Source organism: Numenius arquata, chromosome 12, assembly GCF_964106895.1.
Source record: "Numenius arquata chromosome 12, bNumArq3.hap1.1, whole genome shotgun sequence".
In the NCBI taxonomy this organism is placed as follows: Eukaryota; Metazoa; Chordata; class Aves; order Charadriiformes; family Scolopacidae; genus Numenius; species Numenius arquata.
In genome coordinates this window covers 22,446,229-22,472,736 of record NC_133587.1, presented here as the reverse complement: position 1 = coordinate 22,472,736, position 26,508 = coordinate 22,446,229, and the positions used below count along the sequence as shown (strand labels likewise).

General features: G+C 38.4%; 1 protein-coding gene across 1 annotated transcript in view; it reads left to right on the top strand.

The window, feature by feature from the left end:
- ITGA8 (integrin subunit alpha 8) overlaps positions 1–26,508 on the top strand; it is a 115,005-nt gene that overhangs the window by 37,525 nt on the left and 50,972 nt on the right. Inside the window, exons 14-20 of the mRNA XM_074157027.1 lie at positions 8,438–8,483; positions 10,428–10,535; positions 17,549–17,604; positions 18,189–18,343; positions 19,475–19,612; positions 20,078–20,145; positions 21,118–21,265. Of these exons, the coding sequence (XP_074013128.1) occupies positions 8,438–8,483; positions 10,428–10,535; positions 17,549–17,604; positions 18,189–18,343; positions 19,475–19,612; positions 20,078–20,145; positions 21,118–21,265 (719 nt within the window). The remainder of the gene's footprint in view (positions 1–8,437; positions 8,484–10,427; positions 10,536–17,548; positions 17,605–18,188; positions 18,344–19,474; positions 19,613–20,077; positions 20,146–21,117; positions 21,266–26,508) is intronic.

The following is a 26,508-nucleotide window of genomic DNA, read 5'->3' as shown; positions in this document are numbered from 1 at the left end:
CCACTGAAGCAGGATGGCCATATGCAAACTGCCATATGGCCCAGGTTGTTCCCCAGACCATTCCTGACCGCTGTCTGGGAGAGTATGAACTTGCACACACTAAAATCAGACCAGAGTCTGTGCTGACTACATAACAATCTGGACAGTACCAACACAGTGCCCTGACAATATTTATTTCACCTTGTAGCCACTCAGTACACAAAACACAAGCTGAATGGCCCCGTAGTCAACATCCTACCTAAAAATGCAACTTTCTCTCATAGGGTCAGCATACAGACAGGGCTGCTTTTCCTTCTCATTAGCAGTCCTGTCAGCGTAATGACCATCAGTGTTCAGCTGCCCTGGCATAGATGTTACCAACATAGCAGTAACAGAGCTCTACTCTGAGCATGGTGAAAATACAGGGATTTTTCTAACCTTTCAACAGGGAAGATTAAAGGTTTGTTATTAGCACAACCCTTGGTTTACACCTCCACGGATTTCCAGGGAAGGACTTCTGTAAATTGTGTCATACTCGCAGACACTCTAGATGTTATGTGCCCAGAACTATTCCTTTATCAACACAGACAGGGGTGATAACATGGTAGTCTCTGCTTGGTGGGCTCAGAGGTAGTGGGAAACACTCAACCCTGGGAAGCAGCAGAGGCAGAAAACTGTGCTATCATCCCAGCAGCTGTGTCACTCTAAAGACATGCAGCTGCCCTCTCTCTGTGGTGGTCTTCAATCACCTTCAGTCCCAGACAGAGCGCTGCTCCTCAACCAGCAGAAGACTTGCAATGTCAAACCCTGGTGGTGGTGGTGGTAAGGAGTGTACTGTGTACAGGTCTGGAGCCCTCAATATAGGAAGGACATGGACCTGATGGAGTGGGTCCAGAGGAGGGCCACTAAAATGATCAGGGGGTTGGAGCACCTCTGCTATGAGGACAGGCTGAGGGAGCTGGGCTTGTTCAGCCTGGAGAAGAGGAGGCTCCAGGGAGACCTAATAGCAACCTTCCAGTACCTGAAGGGGGCCTACAGGAAGGCTGGGGAGAGTCTGTTTACAAAGGCCTGCAGTGACAGGACGAGGGGCAATGGCTTTAAGTTGGAGAAGGGGAGATTTAGATTGGATATTAGGAACAAGTTCTTTACGATGAGGGTGGTGGAACACTGGAATAGGTTGCCCAGGGAGGTGGTTGAGGCCCCTTCCCTGGAGATATTCAAGGTGAAGCTCGACGAGGCCCTGGGCAACCTGGTCTAGTTGGGGGTGTCCCTGCTGACTGCGGGGAGGTCGGACTAGATGACCTTTGGAAGTCCCTTCAGGCCCGGACCATTCTACGATTCTCTGGATGGTCCTTCCTCTGTAGTCATGTAAGAATTAGGCAGAACCTGACCGAACTGTATAGCTGGATGAGGCTGGTGAGAGGGAAGCAGTAAGAGGAAGGCAGATTAAGGATGCCAGTCGGATAGATTGAATGGATGAAGCTACCTCTGTGCTTTTTGATGTGACTAGGGGAACAAACAACATGCAGCTTTCCCAAGTCTTCCAAGCATGACACGGCCAAGCTTTGTACCATACTTATCTGAGATACTCAGTGTCTCTCCAGAATACAATATCTACCTAGTTATTTGAAGGAAAAGACCAATTAATCTTCTTAAGCTACATCTACATCATAAATATGCTGTTCTTTGGTTCTGAACTGTCGCTGAACAGCCCTTGTCCATAGTGCTCTCTTTTGGAGACTAATAATTGGCATGGGCCAACTGCTGTAGGGCCATTCTAATGATGCCACCGCGGACCAGTGCAGGTACAACATACAGACACGTTCTCTGCAACTGATTTACTAACACTGACATAATTGTAACATCTTTCAGCAGACAATCCGTTCCACAGTTTTCTGACAACTCATGTTCTAAGATCATATTCCAAGGAGAGGATCCAACCTCACTCATGCTGCTGTAGCGAATACTGACTTACTGCCATTATTCTGGATTCACTGTCATGTAAAAAAAATAAAAAGAATTAAAGAAATAAAGGAGGGGGAGGAACAGTGAATGAAGTGGAAAAAGTGTAAAAGATGGGCTTTTTTCACCAGTTTAAGGGCAAATACAGTGGCACTTGGAAGGAACTTTGTGCGAGATTCTGTGCTGCACTTTCCGTGCCAAGGTCAGGACATGGCAAAGCAGCATCGGGCTGTGTCTGAGGCCGCACAGGCGAGGCCCGTAACACAGTTCATGTAGCCATGGAATTCCCTGTAATAGCAGCTCTTCAAGGTTTTCCGCAAGATATTCTGAAATCGCTGCCTCAGCACAACCTTACCAGCGTCTTCTACACTCTGAATGTCAGAGCAATTTAATGATAACTTTCAACACAGCTTCCCCTTCACTCGCCGGTAAATCTGGGGCTTTTCCGGCCCCTTTGCTCCATCCTGAGCTTTATTTGTGTCATCAAGGCCTGGAGCAGGGAATGAAGCCGCAGCTTAGGCATGTATTTTGAACTGTAGTGTATTTTATTTATAATTTTATTTGTCTTCTTCTATTAACACAGTTCAGTTTTTATAGGAACAAAAGAAATCCATAAATCTGTTTAATGGGAAAGAAATTTGTTTCTTTTGGCTTCTGGGCAGCCGTTCAAAGCTGGTCCCTCCTGAGTGCTCGGAGCCTGTGATTATCTAGGTGATGGTGCCGCACTTCCAGCTGGTTCATCTATCTGTGCAGGGCTCAGGCATTTGGAAGCTGTAATGTCTCCACCCTCACATTTCAGCATATGTTCACTCACTTGATGGCTGATTATAGCTGAGCAAATAGTTTATAATGAGTAACTTACTCAGCTCATTAAGCTTGCTTTCTTTTGTGGCATATCCTCCGGCAGACTGTGGTTTCTTCAAACGTATTTGTCAACCAGGATGATTTAACCAGTTTCTTTCAGCAGTGTGGGGGGATTCAGAGCAGTGGTCTAGATGAATTCACTATTCAAAGACTGTTAATTACTTAATTAGTTAATTGCTCAAATAAATTATGCACTATTGTTTCTGCTCCCTGCCTGTTTACACACTTGAGTAAGTCACCCTGGAGTCAGTACCACTGTAGCTTCATCTTCAAGGTATCCCGTTTTTATACAAACACAGCTGTTGGCCTTTTCTTTTGGTTATTCTTTTTTAGTCAAGCCTTTGTCAGCACAGGGAAATGTATAAAGGCATCTTCACGCCTTGTTATTTTGGACTTAGTTATTATCTCAAAACCAGCATATAGTTAATATAAACAAATGACTCTAGAAACATTATAAGAAGGAAACAATCAGACAAAATTTCCTCAGAACTTCAGTAATCCGGTCTAATCTTATTAAAATAGGAGTATTTAACAACTCCATTTGCTAAGTACATTAACTCAAACAGCAGGAAGAAAACCCTCAAGTTTCTGAGAGGCAAGGGTTCTTCAGCATTCATAACCTTTTTGAGAACAGTAGGCATTGTGCCAACAATATCACAAATTGTAATCTAGTGATGATTAAATTATGAAATTGGTCCAGGAGATTTGTGGAAGACAAACAAATTAAATCAATGAGAAGCTGCATCTGCTCTTGTAAGAGAGGACTGCTGAGCGTGGGAGCCAGAACAAGGGCATGGGTTCTGCCAGGAAATGCAGAAAAGCTAATGTGTTTCTACCAGCTAATTATGTTTTCACATGAATAATCGATCAAAAATGTAGTAATAAGCTAAGAATCTCCTACAAATATGTTAATTTATTGCAAATTATTTTCTGTGTAATTTACAGGTATGCTTTTCTAAAATTCTTTGAGATGTTCAGTGAAATGACAATATTGTGCCCAATAAGAATAAAGCCACTAATCCCAGTAAGCAGGGATTTACTGAAGTGATAGAACATTAACTGCCCTCTTTTGGATTTGTTTGTAGTGAATGTGAATAATGAAGTGAATAATAACATCATATTATGAAAGGGACTCATCCAGACAAAAGGGGAGCATTGAAATGAATGAGCCTTAGGTGTTATCCTTAACAGACCTGCTACCGCAGTGGTTGAAAAACAGAGAAGGATCAAAGCCATTGAGAATGGTAGGATTGGAAGAAAGTGACTCTGTTTTGGGTGGTAGCTCTTTGTAGTATTTAACTGAAATTCTTGAGTGAAGTTGGCTGAACTGGACAATTCTGTGTCCTTTATTATGGCCAAGCCTGAGGTAATGGCCATTTAAAGGAAATTTTATTCTGGACCTTTCCTACTGGGATTTGGGAGTGTCATGCTCTCTGAAGTCCTAGAAAACAAATAAAATTCTGATCATGGGCCTTTTTGGCACCTGATCCACTGAGGGAAATAACAAAACAAAAAGGCTCACAAAGACTTTTTAGCAGAGTTTCCAGTTATGCAGTTTTCTCACTCTCTTTTATGAAATTTCCATTAGCACCTGTACTCAGATAGGATTCTAATTGTTTTCCAGTTCCTATTTATACTACACAATTAACTAGCAGACTACACAAAGCGATGTTTAAAGCTGTCAGCAAATCATTCTGAGTCCATAAAGTCAATGCTTTCCTGCCTGTATCCTGATAGAGCTGCAGTGGGGAGGTGACTCAGCTCCCTGTTGTTTCAGTTTTGGGTTTCTCACAAGTGCAGTGTGTGCCAATTATATAGTCCATCATTGGCTGTTGTCCTTGGCCACTGTCCCTCATGAAGAGAGATGAGATACCATGCCTTGGCAGCTTCTCTTGGCATTGCTGGACAGACTCCAACCAAGGGTGGGGTGATGAGCAAGGCGCATGGTTCCTCCCAGCTTAGACTCCCTGGGCCTGCGTCTCACGGGAGATGGAGATGTCCTTTAATACTACCAGGGGATCAAAGAATTTGCTCAAGTTAATAAATGAATGTATCTTGTTAAGACTAGAGGTAGGACTTCACTGATCTTCCTACTTCCTCCAGGCTCAGTCAGCATCATGGCAAGTTTCTGCCCTTTATCACGTGGCATTTCAGGTCTGGCACAGCCACGTGGCAGAAGGTGCAGGTAAACACACCAGTTTACAAAATACAGTGTGCCTTTCAGTGCCATCTGTGAATACTCCTTCCTTAACTTTTTACAATCATTTTATCTCAGAAAATGCATTTTGCTCACCAGACAGCATCTTACACGCCTTCCCTTCAGAGCAAAGTAAAATTAGAAACAAGCATCAGGATTGTTTAACTTTGCATGGTGCCCCTTGACTTCAGTTGAGCACATGCCAAAGGCACTTGCTTCAGGATTAAACTCTGTGAACTCCACCAGTTGGGATTTTAGCATAAAACCTTCAAGCTCTGTTGAAATGCAAGTTGAAAATTCTTTCCGAGTCACTCCGTGCTTGTTTTCTTAGTTTTTGCAGTGTGGTTGTGACCCCACAGCTCATTTATTCCACAGCATCAATGATGCAGAGGGACATGGCTGCTGCCACCCACCCTTCCTTACACATCGCTGCTTCTCTGAAGGGTAGCAGCTGATAAAGGATCTTCTCAAAGAGATGACATAGGCAAAGTGGTCTTTTACTTAAATCTATGCAGTCCCCCATCCTCCTGAAAACATTGAATATGAGAAAAGAAGGAGGGGAGCTCTGTTTGGAAGGGCTGTGAGTAGTTAAACGGGCTTTTTTTGCTAGGTAATACCAAATTGCTTCTTAAATCTTTATTTTTCAGCTGGTGACCTTTGCATCAGTGACATTGCATGTGAAGCATTAGCAAGCAATGAATAAAGACAACTTCTTTCTATTTTTAGGAGGGGAAGGTTGCCAACCTCCAGATAATTTAGACATCTCATGCATTTTTTCATAGAAATGATTAATAACTTTTCTTCTGTAGAACACGGAGGTCGGACTAGATGACCTTTGGAGGTCCCTTCCGGCCTGGACCAATCTATGAATCTATGAACACATAACAAATTCAAAACTTCTGCTTATAAAAGTGCTCTGATTGATGTGAATTCTAATCTCATGGATTGGTATTACTGTCAGAAATGTTTTTTTCCAATGATGGGTATAGGAGTTGCAATAGGCAATGAAAGAAAGAAGAATAAAACTACTGCTCTGTAGCAGAACAAGTAGAAGCAAAGTAAAATCCCCAATGGATCTTCCAGTGAATACTCTGATTGAATATATAATGACTTGGTCCTTCCTTACATTAGATCATAGATGTCACTACTGGGTATAAGTATGTTTTATTGTCTGCATATTCATTCTTAAGTCTACTTTTCCTACTGAGTAGTTTCACTCTTCCAAGCTCTTTGGGTCAAGAATAAGCATGGCTTAGACCAGAGAATAAAGGACTTGTCAGGGAAAAAGTGAGAGCCTCCACACAAGAGTGAAATGAGCATAGTCCTGGCTGCACTTACAGTATGCTCCAATAAGGCCTTTGTGATGGTGCCGTGATTGAATGTCCTCATCTTTTTTGCTGTGTCTCCAAACCTGGCTGAGGTGGCAACGCAGAAAGACTGCTCATGGAAAACCAGCCTTTTGGTGAATGGGGCCTATCGTTGCTCCTCTAGACTCATTACCCTCTGTCTTCAAATAAGCTGGACTCTGTCCCAAAGAAACCAGGATTTAACTATTAAGCAGATGTACAAGATCCCCTTTAATATCAAAGTTGGCATGCTGAGATAGAGGGGACCGAAGTCCTTACAGCTGTAGATACTGAAATGAAGAGTTAACTCGTACTAGCATCTGACTCATTCTTTTTACCTTCAAACAGGTTAAATTTTATTAAGATGACTGAGGTGGTGTGTTCAAGCTTTCCTTGTGCCCATGAAGGGCTGGAGTGCTTTATTTTTTAATGAAAGGCCAGATTATGAAATTGCCATGAGACCAGGATCTGGATAAGTCTTGGATATCTACCTGTTTTGTCTCTGCTATAACATAGCCCTGGACTGAAACCTTCTGTGTTATCAAGTCTAGCATGAAACAGTACATAGCCTAAGTCTGTTGCAGAATTTGTAAAGAGAATCCAGCTGGGAACAACAGGTTGATGGTTGGACTAGATGATGTTAAAGGTCTCTTCCAACCTAGACGATTCTATGACTCTATGATTCCTTGTCTTTCACATTCTGTTCATAGCATAATTTTTCTTTTTCCTTTAAAAAAAGCACCAAAACAGACCCAAACCCAAAAAAAACAGCAAAATATTAAATCTTTTGGGGTTACTGTGGGTGCTGCTGTCAGGGAGCTCTCAGGGAAAGTTCTGCCATGTGTGTTGTGTAGCCCTTATGATGATGATGGCTATGGCTCATCATTTGTTTATTTAAGAGGAAAATAGGTTTTGGTGCTGTGTGCAAGTTGTCTATAAAAGCTGCTAATGAAAAGGACTTATAAATGTCCCAAAAAGGAGATAGAAACAACATTCATTTTCTTCTGCTATTTAAAGTGTTCCTGACCCTGAAGCATATTTTTCCTAGGCCAATTGAAGTAGAAAAATGTAAATATTTTACAAAAAGAGGATCAGGCCCGTAAACTGTCCATGCCTATGCCTATTAGGACATTATTCAGTGGAATTCATGGTAGGACATGTTGCCCATGTGGAGTACTTGTTTAAACTTGTGAAATCCTGACCATATGAAAGGCAGACAGAGCACTGGGAGACACGCTACCAGACCTGGCCCAAACCCCCCCAGCTAATTAGCACCAAAGCGTTGTATTTGCATCATGCTCAGTGACTTCAGGGCTTCTTAAGCTAACTAGTACTCAGACTATGGAAAAAGTGCAAGCGCCTGAGTACGACCCTAAGTACTGGTTTAATTAACTCATTCTGTAACACTGCATGGTCTGTTGTAAGACTTAGTCTAACTGAATTGGACAGGTGTAAACCAAATCATAAGATAAGAGCAGTGAAGTGAAAGGGGTGCCCTGACAGGCACTAGGCGGTATGAAAATGAAACAAATCCTCTTCTGGAATTGTGCTCCAGCCAGAGGCAGCAGGAAAGCTGATCCTTTTTCCTTTCTGCTTGGCTCCAGCTTTTCTCCAGCAGGTCTGAGTGGTCCAGCAAAGCCAGTCTGGGTCTTACCAGAGAGCCCTGGGGCAGGGGCGGACTCCAGGCAAAAAGAGGAAATATTTGGGTTTGTAGATTCCCAACCCAGGCCAGTGGTTTGCATCTCTTTGTGTAATGGGCAATTAGTGGTTTGGAATAAAATGTATAGGAATTAACGGCATCCTTTTTCTCCTTTAAAGCAAGTTGGAGAGAAGGGAGATTGTGGCATGCGTGACCTTGTGTTAAATAGACTGGTACCTACTGGGTACAGTCAAGACATTTATGAGCCTATCTTTGACAATGTGAAATGTTTTCTTTCAGATACACTGTTGAAAAAATAAATTTAAAAGGAATTAGCACACTTGGTTTATGTTACTGCATTTTTGATATAAATAGTCTAATTTATGCTGGGAAAAAAAAATGTGTGAAAGGCTTCTATATAGTTCTTCTGAAGCTCTTTTGTTTTTCCAGATTTAATTGTAGGTGCATTTGGAGCTGGAAAAGCAGTTGTTTACAGGTACGTGGTAAATAAAATGGATTTTCTATTTTACAGCTTTGATGGGAGATCTGCAAATAAATTTCACATTCCTGTGTTTCCCTGGTGCAATGTGTAAAAGATGCTCATTACATATGATAAATTAAGCACCTTGTGAGAAACAAGTGCTTTTTTCCTATGCTTAAAACTTGCATTTTCAATGAAAAATTCCATGCTTAGTTTTATCTCAAGAAATTACTTCTGGAATGTTTGACTCCTCAGTTAATTTTTAGTAAGATATTGTAAAAGTGTAACATTGAAAATTAATTCCTTTCCAGGGGGAATGATGCTAGTAACAAATTTACAGAGATTGTGGATATTAAGATGTGAAGTATTTATTGGAAATAAAGACTGCTGCGTTTAGCCTCAGTTTAGAAAAAACGTATGACATCCCGTTTTACAAATCACAACATTGTTGTTTACTTGTGGATTTTCACTAAATGCACTGTTTCATTAGAGGTATGAATTAAAACTACCAAATACATAAACAAAAATCTGCTGCCGCCCTCTTAGTCCGGCTGTGCTGGCAGCTCTTTGCATTTAAATATTCACCATCCGTTGCTGCAACAATGCAGTCATATTTCTGGATTCCTGTCTGTCTTCTTGTCTGTATTCCCAAGAGTACCTGACTGAGAGAAGGCATGATCTGCTTCCCAACTAAATCTTTATCAAAGCATAAGAATTTGGTAACACAGGAATATTAGCTCATTTTAGCTAATGCTGTAGGTGCAGTGAGTAGACCTGATTTTCCTACTGCCCTATTAAAGAATCATGCACATACTTTGCAGTTCATCACTTCGCAGTGGCATGAAAGACTGCACAGGATGTGAAACATTGGAAAATTAGATCCAGTGTGTATTTTAGATAGCAATAAAAAATGTGTTCTATTTAATTTAAGAAAGTGAATAGCAGGAGGCCCTCAATCTTTCCATTTCCTGGCTGGAGTGTAAGCAACCTGTCACATTGGAGAAACAGAATTTTATTAACTGAAATTTGCTAGAAAAAAGGTTTTCCCTGTTGCACAAAAAATGAAGAAAGTAATTTTATTTTTTAATGTCTTGCTGAAGTAATATAGAGAAGTAATCATAAAAGCTCAGCTGTGGGTTAAAATATGAGGGAAGTAATTTTGTAATAAGCTGGTTTTGCCAGAATTATGTAAGTTACTGTAAAACAGTACTGCTGTCTTAAAAAGAAACCCAAAATTTAGACCCTTTCTTGTTTTCATTTGTCTTCTACATTGCTCTCAGTTATATAGATTATCTCATGACTTAATAACAGATTGTTATTCAGAGGGATAGTTCTCATTGCCACGACTATATATTCACATACTCAGCAGAATCTAGTGATGATTATTCCTGGTTTCTGAAGTCAGTTGTCTCAAGAGTTGTCAGACAGAGTTTACTTTATTATTGGCTAAGATATTGTAGATCAATTTCTACTTTATCAATTATGTTTATTTTTTTAAGAATCTTAAACAGCAATAGCAGGTGTGAATATGTCACTGTTAATGGAGACAGTATAAAATAAATCTGACGGTATAAAATAATGGTGGAATTACTGCTGTAAATCCCAAAAGGCAGACTCTGTCCCTTTGTGAAAACTCAGTGTGATGAAATGTGTCTGATGTGCCTTAGTCCTAGGACACAGCTATTGGTTAACTGTAGGATACTGTTTCAGTCATGCTGTTAACCTGTGATTTTTTGTGAAGAACTTTCAAAACATGATAGTAGGAAGTATCACAGTTTCCAATTTAAAAAAAAAAAAAAGGTTCTTTTCAATAGGAGCAGCATTATAGTAGTGCTTTCTCCCAAGTAACCCTACATTTCCAGCTTCCTTGTGGCCATCTCAGTTAAGTGTTTTCTCTGCTGCAACGTAGGTACTAACGTGCTCCTTCTGTATGCAGTGAACCTTATTTCTGTCCCTCAGAGCCAGACCTGTTGTGACTGTGAATGCTCAGCTCATTCTGAACCCCATGATTGTGAATCCAGACAATAAAACTTGTCAGCTCCCTGGCTCTCAGCTTTTGGTGGCCTGGTAAGTTGTTGATTAGACAAAAACCACCCTCATCCTCTTTCTCAAATAACTTCCTATCTTTTCTTGCAGCTTTTTGTTGAACATGTTCAAAGTTCAGAAAAAATAATGTTCAAACACAGTATGAGCACAACACACCCCCCCCCATATATTACAGAGTTCTTTCTGATATCTTCCAGTACTTCACAGATTCTCCAAATGAAGTAGCTAAAAGTTGAGTCTTTTGATATGCTGAGTCTCCTTCTGCGTAGGAGGATGCTCAGTGTATCCTAGGATCAAGCTGCAAATTCATATGCAGTGTTTGGATGAAAGAAACATGAAATAGCTAAGACAGACAAAACACAGTGCGTCCTACGGGACAATGTCACACGTGTCTTTAAAAAAGAAACCCTCTATCACAGTATCATTTAACTTTGAAAAAGAAAAATACATTAAAAGAAACCTTAAAGCTAATTAAAACAATTTAAGATCAGTTAAAATTATAAAATGCTTGCAGGAGAGTTGGAGGCTATCTAACAGCACGCAATACCACATAAAGTGTATTTACTGCACTAGAAAAAAAGTCACTTAGAAAGGACCCCAGGAACTGTTGATAAAGGAGGCGATTACAGATACATAAGATACTGTTTAAAAGTGGAAATCCTAACAAAGGAGGAAACTAAAAACAAAGCAGAGCATAAACATGTGCAAGTTGAATATAAAATACCAGTAAGTGCTGCCAGAGAGACACTGAGGAACAGATTTCTAAGACACAAAAACTAGTCATACCATTTTATTTAAACACATCAGAGGTGGAAAGCCTGCCAGGACGTGGGCTGGATAAAAAGAATATCAAGGTGTAAAGGAGGAAGAAATCCAGAAGTTAAGGTGACTGCAGAAATTTTGCACTACTTTTAAACCAGAGGTGGTCAGAGGGGTTCCCCAAACTGGAGACGTTCTTTATAGATGCAAATGTAAGAGTCAGTGAAAGAGTTTTTAGAACAAATTGATAAATATGAACCGTAAAAATTAATCACGACCAGACGCAGTTCATTTAAGAGTCATAAAGGAACTCAACTCTGATACACTTAAGCCACTAAATATATGGGCTTTAAATGCATTTGATGCAATGTGTGACTAGGGACGTTTCTAAATCTACTGATTGTGAAAACCTGGGATGGGGCTGTCGAGAGATTTTCGCTTTTGCTCTCTTCTTTTACATTTTATGGGACTTCTAATATTTATCCTAATGTTCGTCATTTCTATACCTTGTGTAGAAAATCACCCACCTGCTGAGGAATGTAGAATGCACCCAGTAGAATTATGCAGCCCCATAACTGAAAAGCTTTGGCCTTTCTGCAATAGGATCCAGATCAAGATCCATCTTGATTTTTTTTATTCAAGCACCTTCCCTTTTAATAGTTGAGGTAATAGAGAATTTACGGTTTCAACACTGGGCTGAAGCATGGTCATTGATCCAAATTATGTTTTTTTCAGAACTTCAGTTTTTAAGACTTTTTAAGAGTGCTTTATGCCATAATGGAGAAGATTTCCAAACCATAACATTTATTGACAGTGTGCTGAAAGGAAAAAGGTGGTTATGTGCACAAGAGACATAAATAAAAACATCTCTGTTAAAAAAGTATTCCTGCTGATACATTGCTTTAAAAAGGGAGGGAAAAACAAAGTATGCTCCTTTAACATGTAGTTTTTTCATTACTTTTCATTTTTATTTTACAATAAGCCAGAAGAAGTTTGGTTCATATCTACAAGAGTTTTAACAGGAGCACAATTTCATTTCTATCTGCTTCTATCTACCCTAAAGATTTAGTTTGTATTACTGAAGAGCAGCTGCTATTTTCCATGCCATAATTTTTCTCCTTAGTTGATATAATCTTGTGTTGTACATATGAAAACAATTAGTCGGGAAACTCCAACAGGCAAATATTTCCTGAGTCCCATGGGGTAGATTTCTGTATCTCTTAGCCAGCTGTGCAACTTGTATAAAATATCTACTGACTGACACTGCAAAATTAGAATGAAAGGAAACCTCCTACCAGAAAAATTTCAGGAAGTGTGTGTGTATGAATAATGTGGATTATTGTACATTTTCAAGTATTAGGAAAATATTATTTTTGCCATGATATAAATTTGAAAGATGAAGCGCAGAGGAAACATGCACAAAAAGTCATTTTTGTGGACAGTCCTAAGAGAATTGTCCTGAACTTCTAGAAACATACAATTCTTTTTCTGCAGTGTTTAAAATGTGGATATTTCTGAGTTCCCAAAACTAACAAATTTTGAACAAATTTTACAGCTTTGAAACTATTAAAGAAAAAGTAAAAAGACAACCCTTTTCTTCTAAGGTGTGAAACACGCAGATTAATTTCTGTAAAAAGGGATAAATAAGTCAAACGTACATTTTTAAAAGCTGTTTCCACATTATATGATTTATTAAGTCCAAGACTGAGTTCCAGCTATCAAGAGGTATAATTTATCTCTGCAATTGGTATTTTTATTACCATTTGAGATCTGATTATCTACTAGCTACTTTGTTCCTACTTTGTGCTTAAATTATATCTGCAAATTCTATTTACTCCGCCCTTCACTATCTTATTGTAGTGTGCTAATATTGTTACTTCCATTTGGCAGAGGAGCAAGAGGTTGGGTAAGTTACCTGACTTACCAAAAATTAAGTAGCACAGAAGTGTCCAATCATGATAAAAAGTCAATTTTTAGAATATATTTTTTATTTGTGAGTGCTTTTCAGGTTTGGATGTCTAAGCTGAGATGTGCCTTGTTGGCTTCTTCAGGGAAGCCAGCTATCCACCCTCTGTAAGCCCACTAAATGAGAGGCAAACTGCTTAAAATTTCTGATCCTTAAGTTCCTACTACCAAAAAATAATTTGAAAAAAAATTTGTCATTCTTTTATCTCCAAATGTGTTATTATTAAAATAGTAATAAAATATTTATAATCTTGAGTCAGCTGGATTCAGCAAATGAAACAGTTCTACATACACTTCAAAAAAGGCTGAACACAAAATTCCTACCAAAAATATGAAATCCGAAAGTAATAATGTTTTAACCCTTCCTAACCACATAACTTTTGGACTGTTTTTCTAATTTTGCTCCTTTCTACTGCTAGTATTTTCTTTTGCCATTAACTTCATTTGAAACTGGATGTGGTTGATGCCCATGGGTCCTAAGGGCCTTAGTACTTTGTTGAGATGAATTTGTTTGACATTTGCCATAGACTTCAAGAGTCAGAAGGCAAAGTCATGTGGCCAAGAGTCAGAAGATGCATACCTCACACCTCAGGGGCTGATGGGAGACAAGTAGGCAGGCGGTGATGGTTGCTACCCAGGAAGCCCATTGCTGTGTTGCAGACCTCTGCTGTGCCAGGAATGCAGCTGAGTAATTTGATGGTACTAGTTTTAGTAGCCCTAAAGACATCCAAAAGGCAGTTATTTGAGTTATCTAGCAGCCCTTGTGTTACCACAGCCTGGCCATGCGATGTAGCCTAGACGTGGAAAGCTTTCAGTGTTGAAGCTCCATGTTGGTCATTGAGGGTCACTGGGTTCGGCTTTGGCATAACAAAATCTAAAAGCAAACCAAGTATTATAGCATCATAATAGAAGTATATTGACTTGCTTTTACATACTATTCTTCAAAGAGGAAACAAATTGTTTAAAGGTCATTCATCAGTAGATGGTAACAGCTTCTGCTGTTCTTCTGTAGAGGTTTGTGACCTTGCAGGTTGAGTATCTGCCTCATACAGAAGACCATAGCATCAAAGCTTAAAGTGCCTTTCTGCTAAGGTGTTATCCATTCTTCCTCTCCATGTGCAGTCCTGTGTGCTAAAGAAATTGTCAACAATGACAAACGATGCCTGGTAATTCCTTGCTTTTCAATTCCTGAAGTAAGTTTCCTATTTTGTTCACCTATTAGAATAGCCAGACCAAAATAAATTCTTCGTGGTACAAACTGCAGTCCAAAAAATATTATTTGGCGTTAACTAACTTTTTTGATTTTGCCAAGGATTAACCATTTTGAGTAATATTAGGTAATTTGGTTTTACTTCTGTCCTGGTTTGAGGTAAAACAAAACCAGTCTTCTAAAGAGACTACCCCATCTATGCCATGAGTAGTTTTGAAGGAAGAGGAAATATTTTTAAGCTTCTTATTCTAATAATATTGAAAATGTTTCTGTCTACCCAAATAACATAAAATTATTTCAAACAAACTGCTTTATTTCCCCAAGATTGCCAGGAAAAGCTAGTGTGTTCAGTTTTAAGGCTTTCCTTTTTGTAGCTACAGTCAAATACTATTCAAACCATAAGGTTATAGAGATGACAGACACTGCAGAATAAACTCAGTGTGGGGATCTCTTCAGAGAGGCAAGATTGATAGCACATAAAAGTTCATATGCTTTAGCATGGTGGACTGTTTCGCAGTTGTTTTTTGTCTGCTGAAGTTTTCTTCCTTTGATTGTTAATTGTCTTGTTTGCTTGATTGCTCCTACGAGCAAGCTCCAAAGCTCAGCGACTGTATTTTTTTACTGTGCCTAGGAGTCAAAGCTCATAAATCATTCAGACTCCTGTCCCCTTTTGTGGTCTGTCTTCTCCTCTGCTTTTCTTGTTTTCACACCTAAAGCATCCCACAACATCTCCACAGCATCTTCTTGTCAGTGATGAGCATATCTCAATTTGGGTTTGTGATCGAAATCTATGACGTCTTTAGAACTATTTCTGAATTAAATATCCATAAACTCACAAATGTGTGACAGAAATCTTGCTTCTTGCCTGGCCAGATGCTGGGAGACTAATAAACTCTAAATTTTTGCTTTTTTGCACTGCCATTCCCTTTTTGACATGCTCTGCCTAGAGTGGAAGGATTAAATCTTGGCTCTTACAGTAATACTTAAGAACATGACTTTGGTTCTCAAATGTATGTGATGAATTATTCTGTTCATTACAGTAACTGAAATCGTGCTGTTTTACAAATAAAGCATTTCAAGCTGGATTTTTAACTCAACCTTTTTTAAGCATGACAGTGCAAAAATTATGTGGGACCTCCAAAGCAAGATCACCAAGTTTAATGCATGATGGCAGTTCATGAGTTCACATTTGAGAAAATACACTCTTATGCTATGACGTGCGATGCTGGCTTCTGAAGCCGGATGTCTAAATTGCATTTATGCAATTACACAAGCTTTTCTCATTTTTGTTGTTCTTGTCCTTGTGTATTAGGGAAGATTCAGTTCTTCATCTGTTGACTCATAATTGTAAAGAAGTAGGAATATGACTGAATTTGCAATTCCTGTATGGAACATGAACCAACACTTGTAATGTCATTTTAAGGCTAGAGTTAAGTGGAGTTTAATGGCATACGGCAATTTTTTTACCCAAGAGGAAAGTGTTGAGTAAGGTCATGAGAGTTACATGAATCCCAGATGTGGCACGGTTTCATTACATTTGTCAGAGGAAGCAAACACACAATTAGAATGTGATTACGGGTTATTTTAAAGGTTATGTTACTGGTTTTGAATCCACTGCATGGAGAAGTTTGCATATAGTATAACAGTAGTGAGGAGATTAAGAGCAATGGCTAATTCAAATAACTTTTTATTTGACCCAAGCTGAATTCAAATCTTCCAGTGCTGACCTGCAATCCATGTTTAGCTGAGTCTTCCATATACAAGACAAAACATTTTCTGAACCCATGAAAATATTCTGTAAGAATGACTGGTAACCAGGGACACTTGCAAGTTTTAGGAAGTCTCAAATCTTTCACCTGAGCAATTTTGTTACGTTACATGGGACTTCTTTGGGAATAATGGTGTGGAGAGTTTAGTCCTCGTGGAGTGTGACAGCAGTAATCAAACATCAAGAGCATCTTTCCAGTGACAGATTTCTTGTTTTGTCACTCATCAGGGAAGTACACCTTGCTGATAGCATCAACAAGCATCCCTATCACTGTTTCCCTAGCCATCCAGAGTAATCTGTGAAAGCTTTTTTAAAATGTGATTTAGTTAAATAGTTATATAACTTGTATAGATTCCTTACAAAGCGAAACTTCTCTATAAGCAGTTATAATTTTTAGGTTTTTAAAATTCATTTCTATAGTAAGTTTTGTTAGAAGGTATCAGCCAATAAAACAATAAAAAGCTTCTCCTGTTGTTGAGTATAACTGCAAATCTATTGCCTGTCTTACAGAGAAGTGAAAATAAATGTTTATTATGAGAAATATAACTAATTATGACTAAGGTGATGTTTGTATAATACAGTTATAATTGTGATGTGTGTATTGCTTGGCTCAAAAAAGCTTGCCATAAACTATGAACAGGCAAATGAAGAGCAAATAACTTGTGTTGCATTGTGCAGAATTCGTTGCATTAGCATAGTAAATACTGAACATGAATAACTAGTTTCTCTGTGCTTTGATTTGGGTCACGTACCTGCCAACTTCTGCAGAATTTAGCAGATTAAATACAATACATTCTGGCTAGTCTTGTGGAATCAAGATTCAACAATTCAGCTGGTATGTTTGGGATTAATTATAGTCTCTTGAAATCATGAAAGTCTTACAGTAATGCCAATGGAAATCATCCAGTGTGGTTTGATTTGCTAGAAAACATGCTCAAAGATTTTTCTTATTTGACCACGATGAATCAGAAAGGACTTCTGCAGGCAGCCTCATACAAAGGTGGTTGGCTGAAGCTCAACGTAAGGAACCCAACTTTGCCAATAGTATCAGAAGGGTGATGTCTGTAGGCTGTCTCAAGAATTAGTGGGAACAGAGACTCTTCTCTGTATTTTCCCCAGGATGATATTCAGATCCTGTCTTCTTTGATTATTAGTGGAGCCTAGGAGACTTGCTGACTCAGTTAGGGAATATCTTAGGTAGCTAAATACAGATCTCAGTGAACATCTTTTTAAGAAAAGGAAAGGAAAACTTGGAAGGTATAACTTGGGAACTGCTGAGTCCCAGGTCAGCTCTCTTTCTGCTAGTAACTACATCTTCTTTTTTATATATAGCTTTACTGTAAGAGTCTGCGCAGACTTTGAAGGTCAAAGTATTTCAGATGAGATAGGTAAGAAATGTTTTATATTCCTATAATTTCCTCTGTCCCACTCCATTTCAGATGTATTTTTTTCTTATACCATGAAAGATAATAGGAGTGAGATCCTCCTAAGGCAAGAAAATACAGTTAAAAATGTATAGTTATAACACAAAGCTTGTATTATTCACTTGGAGGATTTTTGATTCAGTTAAAGCCATTCTCCAAATAAAACCAAGAACGTACCATGTTGGAGAATGATCTGTTTTGAAAAAAAATAAAAATGTGAAAGAGAAGAAGTCATGTACATAGATGATCTGTAAATGAAATTAGAAAGCTATATACATATATATAAATTTATATTATTTATGTATTATTTACTATATAAAAGTAATTTATACACGTATTGTATGCTTTGGACCAAGAACTAGTGTGCTGCTAAACAGGCAGGCACTTTAAGCATAGACTAGTTTTACTTGGAAGACTTTGTTAGAGTAATTAACTGTATATAATGAATTGGTTACTATTTTTTCTTTCCATGTTAAATATTTTCTTTTACTTTTTATTTTATTTTAAAATAAATATTTATAAATATTTTATTTACTTGTATCCTTTAGTGCTGAAAGGTGAATTGCAATTAGATTTATTGAAACAGAAAGGAGCTGTTAAGAGGACTCTCTTCTTTGATTACCATCAGTCACATCATTACTTCTCCATTGGGATAGAAAGACAGAAACAGCCCCATTGCCAGAACTTCCTTGTTTATCTCAGAGTAAGTTGTTTAAAATATTTTTGACTGTCATCATCGTTTGAATAGTACCAGGGATTTAAAGAAATAATAAAAAAGGAGCCACTGGAAAAGGAAGAACAATTTTTATTGTTCTTAGATCCCAAAATTACAGAAAGCTGAGATAAGAAAGGCCTCACCTGGGTGTCCAGAACATTCTTCTACTTGGGCAAAATTTCCTGTGTAAATCTTTTTCTAAATCATATGGCTCGTCTTTCGTCAATGTAAGTATAAAATAAAGACTTACTTTGAAGAAGAGTGTACAGTTCCTCTGTATGCAAATACACTCATTTCGTGCTTTTCTGAAAATTCTGATTAAATACTGCATTTCCTGGTACTAAAATGCAAGATTGCTCTCCCTGTAGTACTCACAGTGCGATAATCAACTAAACATGTTAAATATCATGCCAGTTCAGTTTCAAATGTATTTTAAAGGAGTGGCACCAGCATTATTGGCCTAAAATTCATATATTTTAAAAAAATTTTTTGAATATTTTAAAATGGTTTTAGAAAAAATAAAACTGTGGAACTGAAGTTATGAAGGAGAAGGGGTCATTGATTACTCACTTGCAGCTGGAATTGCCTCATGCAATTGAAGCAGATTTCAAGGCTGGTCCTAGAAATGCAGTGGGAGGTGAAATGGAGGAGTCTCAAGCAGTATGTAAGGAAGTATCTAAGTGATAAAGGTGATGGAGTTATGGAACAAACCAACAATATTACCTCCACAAATCCACACGTGCCCTCCCTCCTTTCCAAAAGGAGTAGAGCAGTAGCTCTTCGAAGGAGAGCAGTAGCTCGTAGGAGTTGGTTCTGTGTGTCTCTTTTAAACAGCTTCATTTTAGGCTAATGCTTTGAAAAAATTCTGAGTCTACTCAGCTCAGCCAGCTTCTTCCAGATGTGGGGCTGTGGAGGCAATGTGTTCTGGGCATTCCAGTTACTGGTGAGTCACTTTGCATTCCTAATGACATTATATACAGCCAGAATTGGCCAGCAGCTGTCAAAGAACCATATCTTTACCTTCAATAAAGGCTAAAGTCTGAATCTGTTGCCATACCAGACTGATCTGAAACAATGATATTAAACCATTGATTTTTATTATATGATTGTCACTCACAGGACGAGACAGAATTTAGAGATAAATTATCTCCCATCAATATAAACTTGAATTATAGTTTGGATGAATCCAATTTTGAAGATAGCTTGACTGTGAAGCCAATACTGAACTATTACCAGAAAAGCTCAGTAACAGAACAGGTATGAATTTTGCATGCCACATTTTCTGTATATAAATGTGAAAGCATTTACAAATACTTTGTGTGTCTTCCTTAAAACAGAATATCATGCCTAGAAATTACACAACAAGGATTTAATTAATTCAAAATGTAAATTGAATATAAATATAAAACCAGGCAGGCCTTTAAACCATTTCCAAAACTTTGTTGTGTTCATAGTTTTGATTGGGTTCTAGAATTTGTAAGCCAAGTTACTGTGGGAAAGGGTCTGAAAGATTATATTGTTCCGCTAAGGACGTAGTTGACAGTAAATAGTCTCCAGCAGTACTCATGTGGAAAGGAACTTAGGGAAAGGAGAAAGATATTAGTTCACCAGGGCAGTGCTAGTGATATTTAAGACGTTTAGGTTAGTGAAGTGATGAAGTGATTTGGACTTTGAGGCATGGACTAACTGTATTATAATTTTTTTTATTTTACAACAATACAGGCTTACATTCTGGTTGATTGCGGGGAGGACAACTTGTGCATTCCTGACTTGCAGCTTTCTGCTATGCCGTAAGTTAAATAAAATAAATGATGCAGTGTGTAACAAAATCCAGACACTTCTAATTGCTTTAACAGAATGAAATATGTAGAAAACAGTTCTGTTGTTTGCTATAGCTATTCATTCTTACTTGATTTCCAGATTTTATCATCCATTTCATCTAGAAACCCAAGAAATGGAGAAATAGACACTTAAAAAATGTATCATTGTCAGATGTATTCCGATGTTTAATGCTTATCATAGAAAATATCATTTGCAAGCATTTGTTAGGAGTGATTCTAGTTCTCTGAATGACAAGAGATAATACAAACTGTTGTTCAAAGGATATCTTAAAATTTGTTTGTTTCACTGTGCCAGTGACTTTGAGCTTGGGACACAATTCTCCTGAACTCAGTACCAGTGAAGTAAAGGAATCTCAGCATAAAAGAACTTCAAAACATGGCAACAGTTCCTCGTATGGAGGGAGAAATATGCCAAGCAGGACAAGTAGGGAACCTCTGACACTTACTTGACTATGTGCCATCAAAATCAGTATGTAGCTGCGAAAGGAAGTGGCACAGTACCATTGCGGGTTTCGGGAGATCTGTCACTGTTCATCTTACAATGGGCATGAGGGGAAAACTGGAATCCCACCACCTTTGTGTCCTCCAGAAACAATACTGATGTGGCAAGTAATTTCTCCACTAGGTACTTCTTTCTGGTTAGAAAGTAGTCAGGGTCTGAAATTTTATAGAACTAACTTCCAAGTTCTGTGGTAGTCCACCTTGATTGTCCTTGGTAGTGTTTTCTCTTTACCTCTTTCCTACCCAGGTGCTGGCAAACTTTTCCACGGTGTCATTTTTTTATGGAAAAAGTTTTATTCTGTGTTCACAGAATATTTTCCAGAAGAGATGCTATGAGAGCAAAATGTCCTTCTGCTTTATTCTTATGTAAATCATAATTGTGCATGTTTTACCTCTTGACCAGTAGTATCTTCTATGTAGAGATAAAGATCAGCTCGTAATTGGAGAAGAAAACTGTGTCATGCTCATAATAAATCCAAGGAATGATGGGGAAGGAGCCTATGAAGCTGAGCTACATATAAGAATTCCACCTGAAGCAGATTACACTGGGGTTGAGCGCAACAACAAGGTAAATGAAAATCAAAATGTCGGTGAAAGTAAAGCAGAAGAACTAAGAGCAATGTTAACCAGCATAGGCTATACCAACTGAAAGCAGCAAGTAGAGGTGCGTCTTAGGAAGGGAGATTCCATTGAATCTCAACTATCCTTGCTTACACGGTCCAGGCTAAAGATTAGCCATGTCACCAGAAGATCAGAAGGTCAGTACCATTCTGTTCAGAGCCAGCTCAAGTCCAGCTCCTTGCTGTTAGCTTAGTTAAAATAGCACACAAATCCTGTCCCATTTTTCCTAGGGCTCGAAGTATTCACAGCATTCAGATTTTGAACCAGTAAACCCTACCAGTAGCAGGGAGCAATAGTGCAGATCCAACCTTTGATCCTGTGGTACCAGCTCTCAGTCAGATTTAATGAGCTCTGCTGAACACCAGGCTCTTGGACACCTCTTTCTCATGTTCCCAGCACACCAGTGTTTTGCCGTTATTAAGGTATCCTGAATAGTTGAACATTAACTGCAATATAAACTAGGCAAAGTTGGTTTCCTTTGTAGTCAATTATTTTATCTTATGGGTAGGCCAAAAAAGCAGTAATAATGTGAAATGTGTTGGTGTTCACAGAAGGACTGATGTTGCCTGGAGTCCTGCTGAGCTGTACTGAACATAATGTTTCCTTTTTGGGTCTGTTTGTTTTTTAAGACCAAAGATGAAACACTATCCTGCAAACAAGCAGAGTGTTCATGTATTCTCTGTTGGACAGCAAGTCTGAGTCGCCTCATCTGCACATAAATCTCTCAAGCTGTTGCAACATGAGCTTGCTTTTTTCTGTCAGTGCCTGGAATGTTCAGAAGGGCCTCAAGGGGGAGAGTGGGAGAAAGCAAGTTAATTTCCTTTCTAGAGGCAAATGTTTTTAAGCAAGTTGAAAGTAACTTACAAGGTATTTCCTTATTCTCCTTCTGTCAGTGTCTTTATTAATGGGCTTTTAACCCAGTTTGAAAAAAAATGATAAGAATTAATGATGTCACCAACGATAAGAATATGGAAATTCGCTGCAATGTCACTTCTCAAAAGCATATCTTTATACACAAAACAAATAAGTAAAGACACCAGCCTCTTTCTGTTGTCTGGTTCTTTTGTTCTCTTAGCATAGCCTCTGTTTTTTCGGACTGTAATCTACAGAACTTAAGTTCTCTTTCACATACTACACCTGGTTATATTCTTCCTTTGTTGATCTTTAGGAATCTTTGGTTGTTCTTTTGTTCCTTACCAAGGACGTCAGGGAAAGCACTTATTCCAAAACCCACAGCACGTATTAGCACTTATCTATCAGTTGGACTGGACAGAAATCACTCAGACTGAAGTTATTTTGGGAAAATTTGAGTTTTGTAGTGCCAGCAGGGTTGACTCATGGAGAAAGGAAGGAAAAAAGAGGAGACAGTTTCTAGTGCTTTGGCAGAATGAGGAGAAGATATGGGAAAGAGTGTTAAAATTCTTTTTCTTTTGAAAATAAATTTTTAAAGGCCCAGGAAGCGTAATGCAACTTTTTCATTTTCTTCAATTTTTGTGGAAGATAAAATACATTTTTGACAAGTCCAGTTCTGAATCCTTCTGGATTTATAGAAAGCTTGCCTTCATTTTGCCTGCATTTATTTGGTTTACTACAACACATAATTTATTTCATATTCCTTTAGTTTTCATACTTACTCCATTCAAAGACATGTCATTGTGTTCTTTCTGAGAATGACCAAAACATTAGTTCTACTATCTACATCATTCTTGGTGTCTTCCCTTCCGCATTGCAGGTACAGTTTTCGCAAGGATTACTATATGGTACTTCAAACCGGGACATACTGAAAGCAAGTTTATTCTTTCTATTGTTTTTAAACAGTAAATGTATATTTTTTTTAACTATGGTCTTCATGATATTATGGTTCCATTAAATAAACCTAAAAATGCACTAAGTGCATTTGGAAAAGAAATTGATATTGTAATTTTCTTTAAAAAGATGAAGCCACACCTTGCTGGCATTTAATTACTGGTGGAGGTTGGCTCTTGTGTTTTATCAGTTGCTTTCCCCTACTGCCATATGTCACTTAAAACTGCTACTAACATGACAAAGAAGAATGGACAATCTTTGTCATTTAAAAAGAAAATTTATAATGGAAAACCACATTTTAAAACTCAGACATTCTTTTATATCCTTCCTGTTCTGTTTTCTCATTTAATTCATTCTGTCTAAATGTACAAATTAAGTAATTTGACAACTCAAAGCAAGAATTAGCAGGGGTTTTGGGTTTGGTTTTTTTTTCCCCAGAGTGATCAGAATCCTAGATATCAGAGGTTCATGTGTTACCAGGATGACCAAATTCTTAGAAGTCATAGTATAAATGAGTATAAATTAAAGAGGGACTCAATTAATTCAACCTACTGGGCTTTACAAAAATATGGTAATTTGAAATGCTTGATGAGAGCATAGAAAAAATTATCACACTGGTATGCAGTAAACACTGAGGTACATGGAAAAAAGGTCTCTTGGTCTGGGGGCATTTTGAGGCACGGACCATAGATGAAAATTAAGATTTTGTTGTCAGTTGCAATGGAGTCAGGATTTCAGTTCTTATTTTTGTGTTTGTGCAGCACCATGCCAATGGGGCATCTGTGACTGCTCCTGAAATGTACTTAGTTTAACACAGAGTATTTTCAGCAGACAGATGGATTTGTGGTAAAGCCTGTTGCAGTCATCCTCTTAAAGCTCTGCACCTAAGGATTTCATTGACTCCTTGAGTGAGTCCATGAGTGTTTACAGTCCTCTGTGTAGTTGTTTTTCTCCAAACTGCAGAATTCCTTGTATTAAGGCAGAGATAATATTCACCTCAAAGCCAGCAAAACAGTTAGACTGAGAGCAAAATAAATTAAATGTAATAAGCTGAAGAAATCACTTGATACATTTCTGATGGAACTGAAAAATCTTTAGAATCAAATCATTCTATTATGCTGCCATCATTTCAAAGAAACATAGAATCATAGAATCATTCAGGTTGGAAAAGACCCTTGGGATCATCGAGTCCAACCATCAACCCTACTCTACAAAGTTCTCCCCTACACCATATCCCCCAACACCACATCTAAAGGACTCTTAAACACATCCAGGGATGGTGACTCAACCACCTCTCTGGGCAGCCTGTTCCAGTGTCTTACCACTCTTTCTTTGGAGAATTGTTTCCTAATGTCCAGTCTAAACCTACCCTGTTGCAGCTTGAAGCCATTCCCTCTTGTTTTATCGCTGATGACCTGTGCGAAGAGACCAGCACCAACCTCTCTACAATGTCCTTTCACTCATACAGGATAGTAGGCTACTTTATTATGGGGCTACTCTGGATTTAGTCTAGCTAATAGAGAAACAAATTTATCCCTTAAATGCTTCCTGATATTTTTGGAATAATTTCTTGGGTTATTCTAAAGCATTTGAATTGCACTTGAAAAGTGTTGAAGTCAACAACCCAATTGAAAGTTCACTTGTTTTCTACCCCTTCCCTTCAGCTTTGTAGAATCCAATGTTTGACCTGCCTCAGTCATTATCTTGTTGTCTCAGGCCTGATTCTGTAACATATTGTACATAGATTGTGTAACCATATCAAAAGAGTAGTATTTTACAAAGATGTACGTGATCATATGCAAGTGGATAGCCAAGTGAATGTGTGTGATCCTAAAGTCTGACATCAAGGATATGATTTTGAAGTTTCATTGATTCTTGCACATACTGATACTTCCTTGAGTCAAAACTTGAGTAATGAAATACAGTGACTTACAGTGAAATCAGATGTGTTATTCATTAGTTGTATTGTGGAAACATTTAGAAGCTCCAGAGACGAGGTAAATGAGTCAACTTACCATAACTTTACAAGTTACTGGAAACCTGTTGGCTTGTAATAACTGTCGATATGCAGTAGGTGTGGAGTTACTGAAATTAGCTGCAGTAGAAAAGAAATATAGCCTCACCACATTAACTCACATATCCATGGGCAGCAGTAGGTCGAGAGACAGATATAGTTGCATATATACAGCATATAGTTGCTGTATGGTACATTCTTACACTACAATATCATGGTTGTGTGTTTGAACCTCAAACTATTGCCTGAATACTGGGCACTAGTGTTTTGCCCAGTGAAAGAGTTCCCCAGATTGAACAACTCAATCCTGCCTTAGTAACAATGGCTGGAGCGGAAATTCATGTGGAATAATTAGTAGAAGTAAATCAGGCAAATACAAAGCCTTAATAGGTATTTGTTCCACACCAAAAACATTATGTGTTTTGGCATAACTGTCTCTGCTCAGACTGGGAACTGCAGAGTTGTTGCAGATCACAACCAGATTTATATTGCAATGGATAAGCTCTGAGCCATTATCCCCATGCCTTTCTAACCTACAGCGTGACACTCTTTTAAAATAGGAAAAAGATCTGAAACCTTCTTGTCTTACCTGAAAGTTCTTAGAATGGTGGCTGGCTAGATGAGATGTGACTTGAGCCTTGTGACAACAAACACTAGTTCTCCGTACATCAGCTAGATGAGAAGTTAGATTCTGGCACCTGGTACTTAATCCATGCACTATTCCTCAGAAAATGAGATTGGAAGGTGTTGATCAAGGAAAGAGAGGAGGTGTTTTGCTCTGCAGCCTGTTGTGCTTAATTATTCTGGCATCAATTAGTAATTCATCACTAAGACCACCAGAAAGAGTTTCAAGTTTGTAGGCTGCCTGGATTACTTAAAGCATCCAATCATTTTCTAGTTAAAATGCACCCTGGGAGCACACGTGTTAATTGTTGGGGTTTTGCTTCTGCTGGGGACTGCCAAAAAGACCATGTGTTGCTATAAAAATATAAATTGCTGCCAGTGGCAGGTAGAAGGATTTTGTGGCAAAACCTTCCATCTGGCTGAGCTACGTATGAACTCAGTGATACTGACAACACTGGGTGTGAGTCTCTGCTCTTGCTTGATTCCTGCCTGCTTTTAATTCTCCTGTTCTGTACTCAACATCCTCAATAAGGTGATCAGTGAAAAAAAAAAATGCAATAAATCTCAGTATTGAAGAAATTCTACCACAGCTGACCCTTTGTCACGTCTTTATGCTGCACAAATGAGCTTTTGTGATGCTGGTCATATAAATTCTGTGCCGTCAATCATTTTCAGTCTAAGAGCATAGCCTCCAAATTGCAGAAAACCTACTTGGAAAGCTCTTCAATTTGTTCAGCCTTTGAAGG